The 21,296-nt window shown below is 41.9% G+C and overlaps 2 protein-coding genes across 2 annotated transcripts; one reads left to right on the top strand and one right to left on the bottom strand.

Moving 5' to 3' along the window:
* Nucleotides 1–1,027: 1,027 nt before the first annotated feature.
* LOC147233191 (dynein regulatory complex subunit 3-like) lies at nucleotides 1,028–2,725 on the top strand. The gene has a single exon (XM_086148437.1). The coding sequence runs from the start codon at nucleotides 1,028–1,030 to the stop codon at nucleotides 2,723–2,725; it is 1,698 nt and encodes a 565-aa protein (XP_086004563.1).
* Nucleotides 2,726–7,328: 4,603 nt separating this feature from the next.
* Nucleotides 7,329–20,545, bottom strand: LOC147233192 (plastin-2). The gene is made up of 16 exons (XM_086147773.1): nucleotides 20,436–20,545; nucleotides 16,391–16,472; nucleotides 16,145–16,293; nucleotides 15,934–16,057; nucleotides 13,953–14,085; nucleotides 13,676–13,757; nucleotides 13,418–13,583; nucleotides 13,203–13,345; nucleotides 12,529–12,624; nucleotides 11,344–11,539; nucleotides 10,806–10,884; nucleotides 9,864–9,978; nucleotides 9,525–9,658; nucleotides 8,303–8,423; nucleotides 7,664–7,788; nucleotides 7,329–7,562 (listed from the first exon to the last, which is right to left on the bottom strand). The coding sequence occupies exons 2-16, from the start codon at nucleotides 16,455–16,457 to the stop codon at nucleotides 7,430–7,432; spliced, it is 1,863 nt and encodes a 620-aa protein (XP_086003899.1). The 5' UTR covers nucleotides 16,458–16,472; nucleotides 20,436–20,545; the 3' UTR covers nucleotides 7,329–7,429.
* Between the last annotated feature and the right edge of the window lie 751 nt (nucleotides 20,546–21,296).

A 21,296-nucleotide genomic window follows, 5' to 3' on the forward strand; every position in this document is an offset into this window, starting at 1 on the left:
CCTCCGTTGATGTTGAGAACCTCAACATCTACATCTCTGCTACCTACAGCTGCTTTCTCTCTTCCACCCTTTCCATTGCTCTGGATTGTTGACCTTAAATTCTGAAAATCGTCCACCTTCATCTCCACTCCCTGTGGGTTCATCCTCACACCTGGGTCCCGTTCTTGCTGCGGCTAAATCTTCATTCCTCTCTTTTGTAAGCCATACCGTCACCTCTTTAGGTGTTGCTTCATCTTCATCTCCCCGCTCTCACTTACAGATCAAAATTTCATCTGCAAGCATCATAGTCCAAAGAGATTCCTGTTGTATAAAATGACAAAATCAATCCTTATCTCACCCACACATATTTGTAGAGATGAATTAATGATTTTTTTTTTGGATTTGTTCTAATAAGTTATTTAAAAAGACAAAACTACTGGCTGATACTCTATCACACCTGGTATTTTTCTCCACCTGTTCCATCCTGCTCGAACACATGTCCTAACCTCTTTTCCAAACTCGCTCTGGCTCCGGACGGTTAAAAATCCTCCACCTTCTTTATCTCTACTCCGTATAACCTACACCGCTCCACTTGGGTTCAAAGCATTTAATAATCACACAAAAAAACACTGGAACCAGAGAAATGTGGAAATGCCAAGAACCTTATGCTGACCCTCGAGAATACTCAAGGAGATCCAGGTTAGAGGAGGAAAAATGTAAATCAAGATAGGACAAGCCAGTGGAGAAGACGTCTGAGTTCAGAACAATGAGGAATACGGAATTTTGTAATCTTTAAAATATAACTCACTGTTTCTAGAATCTTAGCAGAGACCACTGGATCTGCAGTTGATGGTAATGTCCATGATCACTCCGTCTCTACAGTACAGACTGCAGTTTCACATGATGTCACACAACAGAGAGTGACATCGTCACCGTTTGCCATGGTGTAGCTATGATGTGTCATCTGATCAACACATTTGACGGTTGTATGTGAATGGGGGGCACGTGAACTTTTTACTTTCCCCTCAGTTCTGCAGCAGCTCCAATGATGAAAAGCAAAAACATACACGCCACCGGCACCCAAGGCAAAGGTTCTAAGTCCAAACGGCTGGCCCAGCAAGTCCAGGAGGTGGGGGAGCAGACCCAGCAGGATGTGACGGGACAGACAAAGTATCAGGCCACCAAGGAAGAAAAGGACGCATTCGAGCGGCAGAGCCGCAGCCTGCAGGACGAAATCCGATTGGCCGTGGTGGAGCAGTGTCCTCGGGATCCCGCCGGGCGCGTCGCCAGGTTTGAGAGGATCAACTTCAGCGAGGTCTGCGAGTTGCGTCTAGAATTCCGAAGCATACAGAAGATCGACCATTTGTGGGAATTCACGCTGTTAACTAAGCTTGATTTGAACAACAACGTCATAAAGAAGATCGAGGGGCTGGAGAACCTGATCAATCTGACGTGGCTCGACTTGTCGTTCAACTGCATTGAGAGAATTGAAGGCCTAGAGACCCTGCAGAATCTGGAGGTGCTAAATTTGTCGAACAACAAAATCAAGATCGTTGAAAACATGGATACGCTCGAGAAACTGACACTTTTCGGGATCACGAACAACCTCCTCAAACAGCTGGACAACGTCCTGTATCTTAGGCAGTTCAAGAACCTGCTGACCCTCAGCCTTTTTGGAAATCCAATCTCCAAGGACAACGATTACAAATACTTCATCATCGCCTACTTTCCGAAACTGAAGTTCCTGGACTACATATGCATCGATGAGAAGACGAAGAACGACGCGTACGAGAAATTCCAATTCGCCATTGAAGAAATGAAGCACGAGGCTCTGCAGATGAAACAAGCCGCCGAGGCCGAAGCGGAACGGGCGGCCATATTAAAACTGCACATGGACGCCTTTGTGGAGGATCTGAACGGCTCCAACTTGTTCAAGGACATGCTCAAAGATGACCCTGAGGCAGACAAACTGCACTGCCTGTCCGGGGTGGCCAGTCTGCTTCACGCCTTCGAGGAGCAAATGGTGGAGCTGTGGGTCCAGCTCTTCGAGACGGGCTTGGCCGAGCACAAGCGGCGGGAGGTGGAGGTGAGCTCCTTCTCCAGGAACCAGACCCTGGCTGTGACGGAGTACCAGAGCAAAATAACGCACATCCTGGCCGATTTCGAGAGGCAGCACAAGCAGAGGGAAGAGGAGCTGCAGCAGTTAACAGATCCTGAATTAATGGCCGCGAAAGTCACCCACTGCAAGGAGCAAATAGCCCTTCTTTGCAACAACCTCCTGATGCACGAGTTCCAGCAGGTGTCCCTGCTGGAGGACATGATCAACACGTTCGACACCAACATCTCCAACATGGTGGGCAACTTCATCGAGACGGCGCAGGAGACGTTCGCCCGTTGTCGAGATCTGGAGGATGACTACAACAAGAAGGTGCACGAGCTGGCCGAGGCCACCGTGGAGGTCGTCGCCGAGGAGATGGAGGAGGACATGCCGGACGACGTCAGGGAGCTCTTCACCGACCACCAGCGGGTAATGGAGGCACTGACCATCAGCCACGACAACCACGTCATGAAGATCAACGACAGGGAGACTCAGTTGCTGACGCGCATCGGCACATGGAAAGACGCCCTCATCAAAGGGTCACAGGACAAAGAGTTGAAGCTGCACCGGGTGCGGCTCTCTGACATCCACACGTACGTGGATCACCTCAGGGAGCAGCTGGAGGAGTTGCTCCTGTACGATCACTGACAAGGTCAGAAAACTAGGTCAAAGCCACGGCTTCACTGGAAAAATGCCATCAGGGTCGTCCATGTACTCGTATAATAAATGAGCTGACCCTCGCAAATTTTTTAGACATGAAAATAGGCGTGTTTTCTAGTTTTCATTAAAAAAAAAAAATAGCTTTGTGACATCACTGCTTCTTGTTTCACAGCCCTTTCGCCAGCGCACACACACACACACACATGTATTCACCAATATTTGGATCTCATACATATATGAGTCTTAAACTATATTTTACTAAAAAAACAGAAAATATATTTTAATTTCTCCCATTCTGCCTAGAAATGTTCTGGCTATATTAACCCCCCCCCCCAAAAAAAAAAAACAGCTGATTCATATAAAGTCTACAAACACCTAATTTCAAAGTCCTACTTTGGGTACTTTTAGAAGAATCCATCTTGTGAAAAAGACATAAATGTGGATAAAAAGTTTGTATATGATAGAAAACATAGAAATTGAATAATTTTGAAGTTAACCAAAATTTAATGTCTTATTATCTTGCCCCTCACCTTTCCTATATAAAATCATTTGAAAATCTTCACTCGCAAAGGCAAATTTTTAAATGTAAATGGCTAGAAAAGTAATAAACTTGACTCAAAAAACTGAAATGAAAATGGAAGTGAGACTAGCTGAAAGACAGTGGGCATGTATATACATATATATATATGGGTGTGTGTGTGTGTGTTTTACTTGTTTTTTATTTGCAATTTAAAAATCACCCTTTTAACCTTTTGACTCAGATATTTTGACATTTCAATTTCTATTTTCATTTTGCTTTGTTGCATTTGGATGGTCTAATGCTAGGATTATTGAGAGGCGTCACCTAGCGAACAATGGGTTACCTCATGGGATTAATAATGGAGGAAAGCGCAATTGAATCAGGGTGATTATCATTACCAGAAATCACAGCAAGGCTGAGACGAATGTTCATGTTTTACAGTTTCTGATCATGAAAATTCATAAAAGCATAGTGTTAGACAACAGCTGGCTGTATATACAGATGTTTTGGTAGTAACTTTCTGTCCCCCCAGTGTCTGCGTAGGTTTCCTGCGGGTTCTCCCGGTTCCCCCAACAGTCCAAATTCATGCAGTAGGTTCACTGGAGACCCTAAATTACCCAAACATGTGAATTACAATATGTGAACTTCAGCGCTTGATTCACGGTATTTGAGTACCAGTATCCAGACAGCATTATTTGGGATCAAGAATATTAATACCAGGAGATGAAGTAGAAAGGTAGCAAGGCAAAAAGCTCAAGAGAAGGATTTCAAGTGTTCTATTTTGGTATTGATGGGAAGAGAAATGCAGTTGGAGTTATCTTGAAGGGGTTGAAAAGGTGATCAGGATCTGCTTCCAGATGACTGGACAAATACAGCTAATATGATCAGGGAGACAGGTAGGAGAGTACTTGTTGTGTTGTCAGCAAGGAAACTGGATATAACCATTAGGTCATGGAAAGAGGATGTGCATGAGTGTTTGCAGAGAAAGAGGTTAGCTCGGAAGACGTGAGACACTGAGGGGAATAAAGAAACCAGCTCGGAATACAGGGAGGGATGCATCGCAAGGTGAAGATAGAGGTGACAAAGGTCAAACAAAGGGCGTATGATGACTTGTATGCTCAGTTGGACAGTAAGGACAGAGATGCACAGCAGGTTCACGTGATTAAGGATAGAGAGGGAAATTAATTCACAGTGCTAGAAGAGTGAGCATTTTGAAGAGTTGATGAATGAAGAAAATGAGAACAAAAGAAGAGTAGTAGAGACAGTTGTGGACCCCAAAGTAGCAGAGATTAGTAAAGGTGAAGTGAGGAGGAGATTGATGAGGATGAAGAGTGGAAAGGCAGTTGGTCCTGATGATATACCTGTGGAGATATGGCAGTGTTTAGGAGAGGTGGCCGTAAAGTTTTTGAATAGGACATTCAACGACCTGAGAGGAGTGCAAGAGGATGCCTGAGGAATGGAGGAAAAGAGTGCTGGTGCCCACTTTTTAAGAACATGGGAGGCATGCAAAGTGGTGGTAACTAAAGGGGGATAAAATCAACAAGTCACACAATAAAGTTAGAGTAGTGGAAACTAGACTGGGGGCAGAAGTAAGCAGTGAGCAGTGGTAACGTTTCATGCCAAGACTATTGGCAGATGTTGTGATCTTTACTGAGAGCAGGGCGCAGGTGGAGGCAAATCCAGAGACATGGCGGTATGCCCTGGAAGAGGAGAGGAATAAAGGTGAGCCCAGGCTCTCTTTGCAGGTGATTTAGCAGGGTTTGCTGTTATTGTTTTTACTATAAACCTGCAAATCTGTCACTTCCAGATATAAAGAGAAGGAAATCAAATGCAAATCTTCACTGAGTATGAAAACGGCAGCACCTGTGTTTCAGAAAAACACAAACAATATCAAACTGTTACTATGGTGTTGCATGAAAACCTATTGAAATGAAGAGCGAAGTAATTAATGGCAGGGACTTCCTATGTTGATAATCTTAACTTTGTGTTTGCACACAATCAAGAAACAATAGCTGACTGCTGTGGAATTTATTGGATTATTGAAATATAATGGATTATTACTTGGATCAAACTTTGACAACAAAAAGTGGATGACTGAAAGCCTGCGGCGTGCCTGACATCCCTCTCAGGTCAAATGATGTTTGTCAAATTAAATCACTGAATCTTTAAAATGTGCCACTTCATAAACATTGTTCAACTCAGACGCTTTGATTGACGGATGGTCGCCGAGGAGATGACCATCAAAATGTTTCCATTCATTTTTAAAATCCTTTTTTTGATTTAATTTTTCAGCCAATTATCCCTGTTAGAGTTTTTATTCTGGTTCAATTTAATCTAAATCACTTTTTCTTTTAAAATCAAAGTGTGCTTTACCTGCGCAGATTTGTCACTTATGAATTTAGCCTGGAGAGGCGGGATTAAATTGCAAAGCTTTAATCGCCAATGATTTATTATTCTAAATGATCAAGAACTCAGGCCTGCAAGTGTGTGATCACAAAGCATACAAGTCCCTACTTGTATGCTTTGTGGTTTCAAAGTGCTTTATTTTGGTTTACACTCACACACAACCGAGGCAGAAGAATCCTGCCTTGGCGGTCTGTCCAGAGTTGCGTTCTTACCAGCACGCCAAGTAATTGTGCACATGCATGCGTGCACACACACACACACACACACACACACACACATCATCTTAAATACATCGAAGTGCAAGACAATAGTGATGGTAATACAGATCCATGGATGCCAATTGATATTAAACTCAACAAAAGAATATTTGCTAAACTTATGAAGTTGAGATGTTAAAGTCTCACAAATCGTTGACTTTAATTTTTAATTATACATACTAATTTTATTAAATTATATTTTTATATTGGTTTTATTTCACTTCTTTTTTCAGTATGCATCATTGTCATACTCGTGTCCTGGTGAAGAAAAAAAATGGGAGAGGCTGCCAAGTAAAGACCTCGCTGAGAATAATTTTATTTTGATTTTAATTCATGTTCCTGTACCACTTCTCTCTTGCTGTAGTAAGAACACTTCTTTAATCAGTTAAATTTATTTTATTGTGTTCCAGGTCATCAGGTTAAGTTCTTTGGTATCGAGTGGATCACACCTATCAGGCGCAGAGACAGATTCATTCATTCACTCATTCATTCACCTTGCGGGTTTACACATTGCCATTCCCAGGATTATACTGATAAATTTCAAAACACTGTTTCGCATCATAAAGTTTATCTATCAGAAGAGACAAATAACGCCCCCCCGAGGGATGATAATTTGTCTTTTGTCGTCAGTGTTTCGGCACCACAAGGAGGCTTTTTGGCTCTGACAGCGTGTCCTCCTGCTCGCGCAGCGGTGGACACTGACAGTTTGGGAAAAACCAAGTTGATTCATGCCGAGAGCTGAATTTACATAATTAGTCTCTCATCCTGTTTGTTTCGTTGAGTGTTTTCTTTAGGATGATCTGCCTGAGAACAGTTAGTTTACTGAGTTAGGGATGTTTTCCGTCTTTATAGGGGATCATATAAAGATGTATTAAAATGAATATATTACTGTCAAGCATTTGGGATAAGCTTTCTGATATGCATGAGTTGATGATAAGCCACAGGAGTAATGAAAAAAAACAAAACAACAACAAACCAACAGCATTAATGTCCGCATTGTCATTCAATGATCATTTTTATCACTTCTCAACAACTAACAGTGTTTTGTTTTTTTTTAATGTTCCGCTTTTTAGTCCACTGAACACACATATCTGGAGGCAGAAATAAGTTTCATTTCAGCTGGCTGATTTTTTTATTTCACATTTTAAAAAAAAATCATAATAATCCAGATTAGCCCTTCAGGGAGGTTCCCCACGATGGAGACGATTTACAGACTTTATACTGAACAGGCCACATTCTCTCTTTTTGTATTAACTAGAAAAATTAGCAAGCCTTTCAGTTCTCGTCATATATATATAAATATATATATACTGAAGAGATAAGGGGGTTCTTCTTGCATTACTTCACTTCCTGTTTGTGAGACCTGTTGATAAATCCAATACATCAGCTCATCGAGTTGGTCGATACGTTTGTTTTTTTTTGGTCTTTCTTGCACAGAGTGCGCAGCTATGTCCTTTGACCTCGTTGCCTCCAATATCCGGATTCTTTTCAAGGGCTCGCTTTCGTCGTCTAGGCTCTCTTCATGCCTCGCGCCATCAGGCAGGCGAACACCGTCATCACCATTTTGGGTTTAACCTCCAGCAGGTCCTCGGGCAGCGCGTACACCCGGGCACCAATCTTCCTGGCAGTGGAGATGGCGTACCTGGCAAAAAAACAATCTTTTTACATCCCGGTTCTTCACGTTTCTAAAGCCATCGTCCGATCCTCCAGTTTTCTTCTTTGTTTCTACATTGCTCTACATACTTTGCGTTGTTGAGCTTCTCTTCTTCAGTCAGGTCTTCTGTCTTCAGCAGGTCGTATCGGACTGATCCAGGCTGGATGGCATCGATCAGGTCCAGCACCGGCAAGCTGCTGCTGATGGAGGTGTCCTGTTGCAAGTGTGGGAATGCACATATTTGCCATGATATTTTAAATAGGCTTTGTGATTTTGTGAAATCCGGTGTCAACAACCGGAAGCGTTCTGTTCCGTTGCGCATCTGGTACGACTTTTTCAAGCGAGTGAAGTGGATGAAGCATCTGTGTTTGTGTTTTCAGATACAAATCTGGAAAATACCTCTTGAAGCTTTGAGTTTATGATGTAAAAACCAAAAGAGGAAAAATTTTTGCTTGCAAGCTACTTATAAATTGACCGAGTCAAAATGATCGACCAACAATAAATATTATAAATGTATATGTACAGAGTATACATAAGAATTAAAATATATATTGTTTACCTTGCATAGAAGCATGGACAATTCAGTTGAATAGAATTGTGCGTTGCCTATACGATTGACCGATAAATCGCAATTGACGTGTTTGGCTAAATTATATATCTTTCGTGCTAGATACATAAAAACAGGATATAAATTAATGAATAATGAACAAAGCGTTGGTATTGGGTACCTTAAAGCTGGAGATGGTGGGTTTGCCCGCTTGCGCGAGTGTGTCGTTGACCCAGCCCACGATGGTGTCGTCAGTCACCTTTGTGCCGGCGCCCAGGTCCTCCAGGATGTTCAGAGTGTATCTGACGAGACGAATAAGCAGGTTCAAGGTTTTAAAAGTTCAATCAGCTCATTTCGAATAAAAAAATATCAAGTTTTTGTGTTTTCTCCTGGTCTATACAGCCCTAAATGTCCAGGTGCCATTGAATCCAAAAGAACTCTTAGGACCCCGCATTCATCCGGGGGGGTGGACGCCCTCTCTTTGTTTAAGAACAGGCTTCAAACCTTTCTCTTTTAGAGATCTTATAGGGCTAGGCCTTATTTCATTTCCGAATATTAAAGCTATCACTGTATCATTTCGGCTGTTAGCATGTTACTGTTAGTGCTACTGTTTGCCAAAGGGGAATGTTGGGTTTCTGTCAATCATATTCTGATCTACATCGCCATGTGTATATATATATATATACATATACACACACATACATATATATATATATATATATGTGTGTGTGTGTAAAAATATATCAACACATATAAATACACATACATGTATTTACATTTACGGTCTATGTAGAAATGCATTTACACATATATGTATATGCATATTCATATATACTTACAGCTATCTAAGTCGAATGGATGTCACAACACTAATCAAGGAATGACAAGTCAGATTTTTAGGTATATGTATGATATACATATATGTATCTACATACATATATATATATATATATATATATACACATATATATATATATATATACATATATATATTATATATATATTACATATATATATTATATACACACATGCACGCACGTACACACACGCACACGCGCGCACACACACACACACATGCACACGTGCGCGCGCACACACACACGCACACACACACACACACAAAAGCTGTCTTGACTTTCCTTGACTTGAATATGCGAGAAGATAGCATTTCAACAAAGTTGCTACCTCCATTCCTCTTACAAAGCTGTCAGCTAACAGCTGCACAGTGGGGTTCCTCAGCCAATCTGAGCTATTTCAGACTATTACATTGTCACTTCCCACCTGCAAACATTAGAATCTTACAATTCCTATAAGCAGGTGAATCAAAATCACAGTCCTTCTCCTTCCCTCTGTTGTCAACAAATTATTTTGTTATTTTTGTGATATTGTGAGATCTGATTTACCTCCTCATGAGCTGCCAGAGCAGAGCAAGGGTGAGGGTCCGATTCCCTACGTTTAGGTCCTGGCCCGCGATGCCGACCAGGGAGAACTTGGCCTCTTTCTTGCCCAGCTCCACGGCGTAGTTGCAGTTCTCCAGCTGCAGAAACAGAACCGAGCCTCGGGTTAGGCCTGAGTGGACGGAGCAGTCATGTGACTCCCATCTTGAGGAACTAATGAAACCAAACCAGGTTTCTAAAGAGCATCAGTCTCTCCCTACAATATCAATCACATTCAACTGCTTTATATATTTTTTTAAACACCAAAAAAGGTGTGGATTACTCTTGAATTCCACAAAGTCCTACCTTCTTCATGTTGCTGCCCAGCTTAGGGTAGGGGGGCTTGTTGACTCTGTCCCAGTCCACTGGCACCTTGATCTTCTCGTACAGCTGGAAGATCACCAGGGCGTCGTCGATGTCCCTGCAACACATGGAATGCAATGCTTTTAAATAGATAAATGAATTTTAAAAATAATTCAAATAGCAATAGTAAAAAAATATAAGTATAAATATTTTATATAAAAATATACATATAATTCATTATTTATATTTATAACTTGATATCAATATTGTATATAATAACATTATAATATAATCTTATATTACATTACATTACATTATATTATATCATATTATATTATATTACATGATTACATATAACATTATAATATTGTAATTTATTTATTGTCAATTAGTGTCACTATTGTTGTTGTTGCACAATATAACATATTTTAATATTATCAATAATAACAACAAAAACAACAACAATACTATTATTAAATTGGCCTCCTTGTGGAGGTTGAATAGTTCCATCAGATGCTGAACTCCCAAAAATGAGAATTAGGCATGGCAGCACCTTTTCGATAAAATCTCAGTCGAATAAACTGATATTAGGTATAGCGTTGTGGAAGATAAATATTTTATACATTATGCAAACAATAACACACCATCCGATTTCCGTATATTTACATACATACATACATACATACATACATACATACACATACATATATAGAGAGAGAGAGCAAGAGAGAGGGGGAAAAAACTTATATTGGGAAAATAAGATATATACATATTTTTTTAGGCGTCATTTTTCGGGTATACCAAAGCCTCCAAAAGCAGGAAGTGTGTGATTGTTTTTTTAAAGCCCCTGCTCACAGTGATGTTCCCTCACCAAGATCACACTTTGGAGTCACTTTTGAGAATTCGTGTGATCAGCGATAGTTAAAATTCAGATGTTTTCCTTACGCGTAGAGGTGATTGACGCGAGGGTTAACACCCAGCGAGTTCATCCAGTTCCGGAAGGTTCGCTCCTCCCTGGTTTCCCCTACCAAGAAAAAAAAAGTTAATATTGATATATAAAAGCACATATTTATATCATTTTCAGCAGCTCTTGAGCTTTGTGATGCTCCTGACAAAATAAATCCATATTTAGAGTAACATATGAATGTGATAATTAGAAATATGCCTGTTTGACTTTATTTTTTGACAGAAACAGGATGTAATGAGCGCATTATAATTCACAACGATCCACCTACACACTTGCTCACAGAAAAGGTGCATGGAAATATTTAGGCAAGCACAGATATTATGCCAAGGCAAATTCTCAGTGGTTGTCACCCGCAGGCTTTAAGCTTTCCACATCCTCAGTGGGGTTCTGAAACACGGGTCTGGATTTTCCTCTTTTATTGCCGATGTCAGAAATCCCGCCATATAAAAATCTAATTTTCACCAATCTGGCTAAAAGCTGTCGCTCTGATCAGGGAACCGAGATTCAGGAGGTCACCTTCGATGGAGCTCCAGTCTATGTCCTGGTTCTCTGGTTTCTTCAGAGCTGGGTACTTGTTGAACAGGTTGGCGACGAAAGCCAGGTTGAGTTTGGGGTTGCCCCGGACGACGTCAGCCGGCATGACAAACTGCCTGCAGCCCAGCCTGTCGGCCTGGTCCAGCATGCACTCGGCCCGCTTCAGGTCGTCTTTCTCCTGCCGAAGACGATATCGTGTCAGGGTCGAGGAGAGTTTGATTCATTTACCTATATGTGACCGTCAAGGTCACATATAAAAACATTAATCATTCACGGGTCTGGGCCATTTCGGGTCTCCAATCAACCTGCAGCATGTTTTTGTTTACTGTGAAAATGGAAATCGGATGGAAAACCAACATGCATGAATTGGGAATCGAAACCAGGGACCTTCTCGCTCTTGGTTGGAGGTGCTAACCAGCGCGCCGCTCTACGATGTGACATTTGTGGATTCATTGTACGAAAAAACGATTACATTTCCGACCTAAATGCTTTACTGAAGCATAAATGCTGTATTCGGACACTTATGTTTTTATAAACACAAATACGTCAGGTGACACTGACAACAAATAAAAGTTAGCGCATCTGCTAAACCCCTTTCCCTTTGGGAAAGCGTATACCTTTGGCTAGGCTAGCACTTGTCATGCTGCTATAGGCTTGCTCTGCCAAGATTTCCCACAATGCACTTCGAATAATAACCTCGAATCTCCTCCTGAGACCCTGGGCTCTTCACATTTTCGCAAGTTCCCTGTGGAGTAACTTGATTTAACATAGTGGCCTCACCAAGTGTCAAAGGATTTCTACATTAAAAGTATTTTTGTCATGTCAGCTATTAGCATGTAACTGTTAGCACTACTGTTATTATCTTATCACACTCTTGCATTTTTTGTCTCTCGCATTCTCTCTCTTTCTACCCTGACAGCATAGTGATCTGTCAAATGTTTCCGGAAAAAAAGGGTGGGAAGTGTCAGGAGACAACTCTTGTTCAATTTGCATTTTTAATTCGGCACAAGCCGGTTCAATGAGAACACTTGCTTGTGCCCCCTTGAGGCAAAATTGTGCATCTGCACCCCCTGGCCCACAAAATAACACCACACAAAATGAACAATTTAAAAATGGATACCTGGGCCTGATGAGAGCTGCTAGTCGTTCTCCGAATTTGGGTCTTACCCTGATTCCGGACACGTCGATGGCGATGGGAGGGATCCCTTCTTCATCTCCTTTTGGTGCCACCTGGTTCAGTAGGTTGTAGTAGGCTCTGGAGTCCTGGAACATTTCAAGAACATTATAACATGTGAAAATGACTAACAATATTCAGTTTATTCATCAGTCACTTTATTAAAAATTCTGGATGGAGGTCTTTGCTAAGCAAATGAGGAGCTAGTAATAGGTGTAGGAACAAGTTTTGATAGATAATTAAATGAAAACTGCGAATGAGGCTACGCAAAGACCACCGGTGACGACCAAAACAGGATGTCTCGAGCACCTTCCTGTGGTCCACAGTTTCCCCTTCGTCAACAAATCTAACCGACAAGAACTGCTTGCCATTCTATTTGAGATCGGTGCTTAAGGTGAAGATGAATTCATAATTCAGAAAAAAAACAAACATGTTTAATTTATGACTACAAGTGGATTTGGAAGATTTCCGTACAAGTACATGGAAAAAAATCTCTTGAATGAACTTTAAACATGTTTTGGTTTTGGGGAAGTGTTTGGATGAGTCTACAGGAAATTACCGCATATGAGGTTAAGCGGCTGAAATATGACTATAATTGAGAAGCCGAGGGAAGTTGGTTGGTTAATTTTTCCCATCGGTCAATCGTTCTCGGTATGTGCACAGTCACCTTGATGTCCGAACTGAAGTTGTTAATCTTCGGCGCGCCAGCGTTCTCCAGGTGATAGTTGGCCCAGCGCAACAGCAGCTCCTCCGGCGAGAGTTTCATCAAGTCCTCGAGACTTTCCCCGTCGCGCAGCAGAGCGATCAGAGCTTCAAAAAAAAAAAAAAAGCAAACTCAGCTGTCTTGTACGAAGAAGTTCACTAGTCACTAGTGTTCTTCACCTTCGTTCCTGCTGAGCTCGATGTCGGCGAAGAGTCCGATTTTGATGATCTGCCAGAGCAGACCCAGGACCAGGTGCTGCCTTCCCTCCTTCAGGTCCTCGGCGCCGATGTTCACGACGTGGCAGCCGATGGCGGACGATGAGTTGAGAGCCAGATTCAGGTTCTCCTGGCAGATCAGGAGCAACAAAGCCAAGACATGAGCATTTAGAAGGCTAAGGGTTCACTTTCCGATCAAAGTGCCGATGCGTCACGTCTCACCTGGATGGTAAAGGGCGTGAGCTTCTTCTTATTGATGGTTCTTTCATCGATGGTGTCCGGGACAGACAGGTTGATCATCTTGCTGCAATTTATTTAGTTATTTATCTTTGGTTTGCTAACTTTTCTGCGAAATACCAACAAATCCCCGCAAATGTATGCTAAAAATCATCAACATGAATTATCCTAAGCCACAGCTGTTTTACTCCTTTGAATTGATTTTTTTTAATTCCTGCTTTGCGGCAATGCTTTTCAGAGTGCTGTAAGACACAGGACATACCAAAGAATGATCCCGTCGCCCACTGCGGTGAACAGATCATTGCTGTTGGGATCCACGGGAAGGATGTGACTGCAGTCTGTGTCCTTCTCCAGGGCCTTATTGATCCAGTTCACAAAGGCCACCTTCTCCTCCTCTGCAGCCAGAAGATGGTCAGAGTCAAACCCGTGACCGTATGCAAGAGGGTCAGCAGTTCAGCTGCTGACCAATGACCCAATAAAATCAAGTATGCATATGCCAATAAAAATATTGCACATTTCCTGTCTTTGCATGTTTTGCAAACATAACATTTTCCACCATTACTTTTCCACCATTCTGAAGGCTAACAATGCAAATAAAAAAGAACCAAGTTGTTGGTAAAATGGTATCACCCCTGTTAACCATGGTTTCTCTTTTTCTTTTTCAGCCATTAGTGATTGGGTCCATCGATTCAGTTAAACTGAAGAAATCCACTTGGTCCACCTTCAGAGAGTGCAGGACCCAGTCAACATGTTTGGGTTTTAGAGCATCTTACTTTACCTGTCAAAATGTATCCTGAACTGTCCGACACTGCTCCCCTAAATAAGACTAAACTCCATTCATAATAATGTGTGCAAGAAATGTTCAACTGTGGAATTTACTCTTACTACTTTATGCCATGTACATGATGGCATCACCAAGTCAACAAAAAAATCCATCCATCTTATGCCGCTTATCTGGGGTCGGGGTTGGAGGGGGCAGCAGCCCAAGCAGAGATACCCGGACCACTTTGTCCAACTCATCCGGGGGAAAACCTCGAGGACTTTCCCCCTGATATGCCCGGTACACCTCACCAAGGGGAGATGTCCAATGGGCATCTCAAACTAAATCCACTTCTGGCAGCGGCATTACCCTGAGCTCCTCTTCTACCTCCGAACTCTTAGCCTATCTCTAAAGGAGAGGCTGAAAACCCAACGGTATTCAAGTCTTCTCCTTTCGGCTTTTCCCTTCAGGGGTTGCCACAGCGAATCATCTAACCATATTCTCTGTATCCTCTCTCACACAAACTAACTGACTACTTCCATAAATCTTCTCTATGGTCTTCCTCTAGAGCCTACCTGGCAGCTCCAATTCCAGCATTTGTCTACCAATATATTCTCTATCCCTCCTCTGCACATGACCGAACCATCTCAGTCTGGCTTCTCTGACCCTCTCTCCAAAACATCTAACATGTGCAGTACCTCTGATAGACTCATTCCTGATCCTATCCATCCTGGTCACTCCCAAAGAGAACCTCAACATCTTCATCTCTGAGACCTCTAGCTCTGCCTCCTGTCTTTTCATCATTGTCACTGTTTCTAGGCCATACAACATTGCTGGTCTCTCCACTGTCTTGTACACCTTTCCTTTCATTCTGGTTGATCGTCTAGTATTGCGTAGCACCCCTGACATGCTTCTCCACCCATTCCAATCTGCTTGAACCCATTTCTTTACCACTTTTCCAAAGTCTCTGTTGCTCTGGACTGTTGACCATAAGTACTTGAAATCTTCCAACTTCTTGATCTCCACTCCCTGTAGCCTCACCATTCCACCCGGGTTCCTCTCATTCACACACATATACTCTGTCTTGTTGCGACGAGCTGTCATTCCTCCCCTTTCCAGAGCATACCTCCACCTCTCTAGATTTTTCTGCTCTTACTACAGATCACAATGTCATCTGCAAACATCATGGTCCATGGCAATTCCTGTCCAACCTAATCCATCAGCCAGTCCATCACCACTGCAAAACAAGAAGGGGCTCAGAGCTTATCTCTGATGAAGTCCCACCTCCACCTTGAACTTCTCTGTTACATCCACAGCACACCTCACCCCAGTCTCACAGCTAGCATACACAAGTCATGAATAATGTGATAAAATAGCTGGAGCTTCTTTGCTGCTTGAGGAAAAATTTGGTGGTTTGAAAGCTACTAGCTTCGGTACAAGCGTTAATGAGCATTCAGTCACAACAGCGCTGGTGTTCGCTGACCTGAGTAGGAATGCTGAGTTCCCGACTGCTCGGAGGTGCCTGCCACGCTGCAGAGCCCCTCCTTCTTGTTGATTGCTTTTCTGAAGGTCTTGCCCACCTCTGTGCTCTTCAGCCCGTGGACGATCTGAGGGCGAAAGAGTCCCTTTACTGGTCACCCGCACTTTATTCGTGTCTCTAACCGAACAGATCAGCTTGGCGCAAGTGAACGCACCTTAGTGAACTCGTCAAAAGTGAGACGGTCGCTGGTCATGGTCAGCTCCTGGATGATCTCCCTGACCCTGTACCCTGGAAGCGGCAGGTTGGCTTCCCTGAAGAGTCTGCTGAGCTCATCTTTGCTGATGAAGCCATTGCCGTCTACGTCTGGACAGGGAAGCAAAGGGTCGGTCCAAAGTCTGGTCTCTCTGGATCCATTTGAACTTTGATGGCCAAAATAACGAAGTTGTATGCTTTCACTTACCGATCTTCGCAAACGCTTCTCTAAGTTCTTCCAACTCCTCTGGAGAGATAGGTGCAGTGGTTTCCATGTTGAGATTCTGAAACTGGCAAAACACAAAAAAAAAAGACTGAAAAAAAAAAAAACAACACAAAACAGCAACATCTAAATTAAAAGTCAAAACCAGAAAGGGGGAACTCTGGAGATCGGTTGATTTCATACTGTGATGCAAACCGTTCATAGTTCTCACTTCTGTCAGCCTTCAACTTCCTGATCCTGCAGCACTTCCTGTTGCTTTGTATAACGAGATCTGAGGCAAACCGGGCTTGCAGCAAATCTAACAATGAAAACCCAGGGAAGGTAAAGCAGCAGGAGGCCCGTGGTTTTTGATGGAGGGTTGAGGTTTGTTGTAAACTCCAGTGTTCAGTAGCTGCGCTGGTCGTCGGACGCTGTTATTCTCAGGGGAATTACATTTTTGGAGTCTTTCAAAATCAACCCGAACTGACATGAAAAATGCTATTTTAAAAGGCAAGAAAGAGGAATACATATATTCTGTCGCTGCGCATTCAAATGACGACACTTGAAGGTCAGCTTCAAGGCCAAGATTCACTTTGGCGGATTTGTATTCGTAACACAAATACGGGAAGTTAGAGGACTCGTCCAAGAGCAGACAGAATGAAGATTGCAACGGAGGACTTTGGATAATCTGACAGATCATCAAAAAGTGCATTGATGGGGCCAATAAACACAGCTCCTCTCGGCCTGCCAGTTGGACTCTTGTCCTGTAGCTTGAAATATTATTCTATTTCTTCTTTTGCAGGGCATTAAAATACAAGAGGTATATACATCTATGTTTAAACATTTATAAAATTACACATCAACACAACGCCAATGGTACAATCCTGTCCTGTGTTTTGGAGGCTGCAGAGTCAACGGTCCCAAGGTGGTTTGATATGTAAGTTTTTGTGCTGTAGCTACTGGTGGTCTTTTCTGCAATGTTTGAAGAGGCATCACACTGGTCAGAGTGGCCAAACCGTCTTAAAATGAAATAATCTGGCTTTTTTCAATGTCTAATTCGATTAGGTTTCAAATGAACTTAGTCTAAGATGATCCATCGTGCGTCCATCCGCCGGAGAGGTCTGAGCAGAGTCAGAGGAGATGAGTGTCGCACCGTGGCGGCAGATCTGACGATTAACATCTACGATTTTGGGGCGCCTCCGTCTCAAAGCAAGAAGGTCCCTGGTTTGATTCTGACAGAGGAGCTTTCTGCGTGGACTTCGCATGGACTTTGCGTGGACTATGTCTTCGTGAACTCCCTCTGGACTCTCGGATTTCCTCCAAACGTCCAAACACATCGCAGAAGTTCATTGGAGACCCTACATTCCCCATGAGGCTATTGAATGGTCGTATTGTTTATACTGACTGGAGTACAGATGATGAATGAATGGATGATTGGAAGTTTTTCTCCCTTATTCACTTTTTTTTTAAATGTAATCGCTTTTAACTTGGTAAAATGATCCAACATTTACCTTTTTTTTTTCCATGAAACTACCACAAGTGTTTCGTCTTTGCAAGTCTTGATAAGTCTTCCGCATAGATTGCGATAGGAGGGTTTAGATTCTATAGTTTCATTAAAAAAACAAAAATCAAACTTCAGTTTGCAGTGAGCGGAAAAGGCTGCTGCAAGAGAGAGAGAACCTGAAGTGAACCTGAAATATCTGCGGTCACATCATCTTCGCTCTTCAGCTGCTGATGATTCAGTTCGAGCGAATGCGAGCCTCTGCAGATCCTTTTTAAGGCAGACCTGTGACACTGAGGAGGAAGGTCTTCAAACCAGACGAGATGACTCAATCTGAAATGGCTAAAAGTAGAGGGTCTTTTTTTCTTCTACCTCCTCCTTCTGAGCAAAGTCAGCGTGCGAGACTATAATGCAGTTGTAGTCGGGAAAAAAAGGGAAAGACGTGATCTATATTGGGATAAATTTAGGTTGGTGATTGATTATAAGTCACATGCTGATGCTTTTTGTTTATAGATTCAAATCTGGCTGGTCAGATACTTTGGAGAAGGTGCACTTGGAATGCAGACGGCGTCGGCATCCTGTGTTTCCAAGGGCGACCGCAGAGGCGAAGAAGCTGCTTCGAGAGGGCATTCAAGAGCCAAGATCAACGCCTTCCTATCAATCCCTTGCATCTCTTTGCAATTCGGGACATTTTCAATTAAAACGCCCTCTTTCGAGTACGTCATCTAAACGTAAGCTACAATCTGAATTATACATATCCGGTTCTCTTCAAATCCAAGTTGTGTTAGACAAGAGTCTGGATAATTAAGATACTCTGGTTCATTTTTAGAAAATGGTTTTGCGAAAAAATACAACAGAAAATGAATTTGAATTAACCTAAAATGCCTTTAAAAGTTCCTTTTTTTCTGAATAGCTATGTGTCCAATCAATATTTGTTAGGTCACATCAGAAGGAGATATGATGGGATGTCCTATTTTTTGTTGGGAAAAACAAGTTTGTCAGTGTAACGTAATTTACGAAAATTAAGAATCAAACCAAACATTATCTGTTTAATAATGACCTCCTAAATCTAGTTACTGTTAAGTTTTAGTGGTTTAAAAAAAGTTTTGAGTTTTGCGTATGAAGATATGAGCAAAGGTTGAACCCGGATCCTGTCGAGTGAAGTTCGACGAATAGAGGAAGAAGAAAGGCCATGAGATCTGTTTGCAGTTATGGCAAATAATGCACTCCGAAGGGGATGCTGGTGCCCGTGCGCATTTGCAGGAAGAAGCCCTACAAGCAGAAATGAAAGTGCAGCTAAAAAAGACGAGGACAAAGATAAAATCTCCCTTGTAGTTCCCTTGACGTGTTTAAAAACTTCCAGTCACGCCTTTAGATAATTTCATCCAAGTGTAACTACCGAGAATCAGTGTAAATGAATAGAAATGTATCAAAATAATCGCAGTGATCCACATCTATTGGCCCGTGTGTTTATTTTCACTTGTTTCATTCACGATCGCACTTATTTCATTAAAAAAAAAAAAATGGAATATGGAGATTAGTGGCAGAAATGGGAAAAATAGCCCAGATATGCAAGTGAGACAGTGACTGATTGTATGTTTGCGTACATGGCTGGTGACCAGTCTCTCGCCCGACGGCGGCTGGGATGGGTTCCAGCATCCCCCAAATCCCGAATAGGGTAAGCGGTAGACAACAGATGGATTGATGGATAGAGATTAGCTGCTCCTGCTTCTGCATTCTTGTGCGCTGAGAGGAAACTGTTCCGTAAAATAATTTCAAAACTCTGCGATTCCAGGAGGTGACTCTTCCTGTTACTGATAGCGTAGAGAAAAAAAAAAACTGAACCACTGCACCCGTTTAAACTTTAAATTTAAACTTTGGGTTTGGAAGGAAGGGTAAAAAATTATTGTAGCATTATGATACTAATTTGCTTTTTGAAAACACATGTTTTATATTTGTATTTGGTTTTTTTTTTTTTTTTACACTCACAGTAGAAGAATATTTACTCAGAATAGCGATGCACAAACCTCGACAAGGAGGAAGTGATGATACTACCATGTGGTCAATATGTTTAAAATGGCAAAGATTCTTGTTATACTATTAGTGGTGTATTTTAAACAAACAACCAAAAAAAAAAAAAGGAGAAATAAAAAGCCTTCTTTTTTTTTGCAACTTTTTTTTGACTCCGACAGATAATAAAACAGAAGGGTGACCGTCAACCATCATTTTCTATGCGCTGCCAGGAACATTTTCTACAACTGTTTTGCGGTTAAAGCGAGGAAGACTATAGACTTCCTTTCAGTTGTGCAGCTTCATCTTCATGGCTATGAAGGCTTGAGCTGCAAATTGGGTTTTCATCGTCAAGTTTGAATTGATTTAGAAAATGCACCGGCAGTGCGGCCTGGATCCTGAATCCAAATACGGCACAAATATCAAGTCTGAACACCAAATATGGCTCTTAGACACAAATATAGAAAAAGAAATATGGAGTGAAATCTACGATACGGCGCCTTCAGGGAACACCTGAAAAGTGAAGTTTGGAGCGGTTACCTGAGAGGTGAGGCAGTGTGGGAGGTCAAGGCTTGCAGGTTGTCTGACTGCTTGACAGGCGGCTCATGGAGTCAGAACAGAAAACACGACGGTGGCTCACCAGATCCAACCTATGAGGAAGGAAGTGACATTTGACAAACGCTCAGCTTTTTGTTTTTTCTTTATAAGGCAAAAGTGCTTTACGGAAGCCAAGGTGATTTGGTCGACGGGTGTCGGTGACACGAGTCACTGTGCCACTGTGTGGAATTTGTGGGTTTCATTGAAAATACGATGGAGAAAGTTTACCCTCTGTGCTGATGAAACACAAGTGACGCTTTTTATAAATATTAAAGACAGAGTCCCTGTTTTTGTGAATGTTCTGTCAGAGTGCACGCGAGCAAACACACAAACAGGTACTTAAATTCATACATCATAGTCTATTTACACTGCACTACTTTGTGTTGCTTAAATTAAAATAATCTGACCTGACAAAAGTAAATTTGAGTTAATCAGTACATAGCCAAAGTTGATGTTTAAGGAAAGATAATCTAAACAGCCGAGACGCCTTACTTGAGAGATATTGCGTAATTGAGGAACCAGTATGTACATTTCATAATTGAGCATGAGAATTTGCCAAAAAAAATGTAAAATTAACAAAGATTAAAAAAAAAAATTGAGATCGTACCCCACTGATACAAAAACACTTTTTAACAATCCAATTTTCGCTCTGGAGTGTGGAGATTTAAGCGATTCGCCCCGTTTCCTGTTTAGCTTTTATTTTGAAAATGACTTGCTGTCACTTCCGGTATGTACAGCCCGTAAAAAAAGTAGCTTGGCTCTAAGGACACATTGACGGAGAAACTAAACAGGATTTTTTTTCGT

This window comes from Fistularia commersonii, chromosome 6 (assembly GCF_037954325.1).
Source record: "Fistularia commersonii isolate RoL2024-O1a breed Wild chromosome 6, RoL_Fcom_v1.0, whole genome shotgun sequence".
Lineage (NCBI taxonomy): Eukaryota > Metazoa > Chordata > Actinopteri > Syngnathiformes > Fistulariidae > Fistularia > Fistularia commersonii.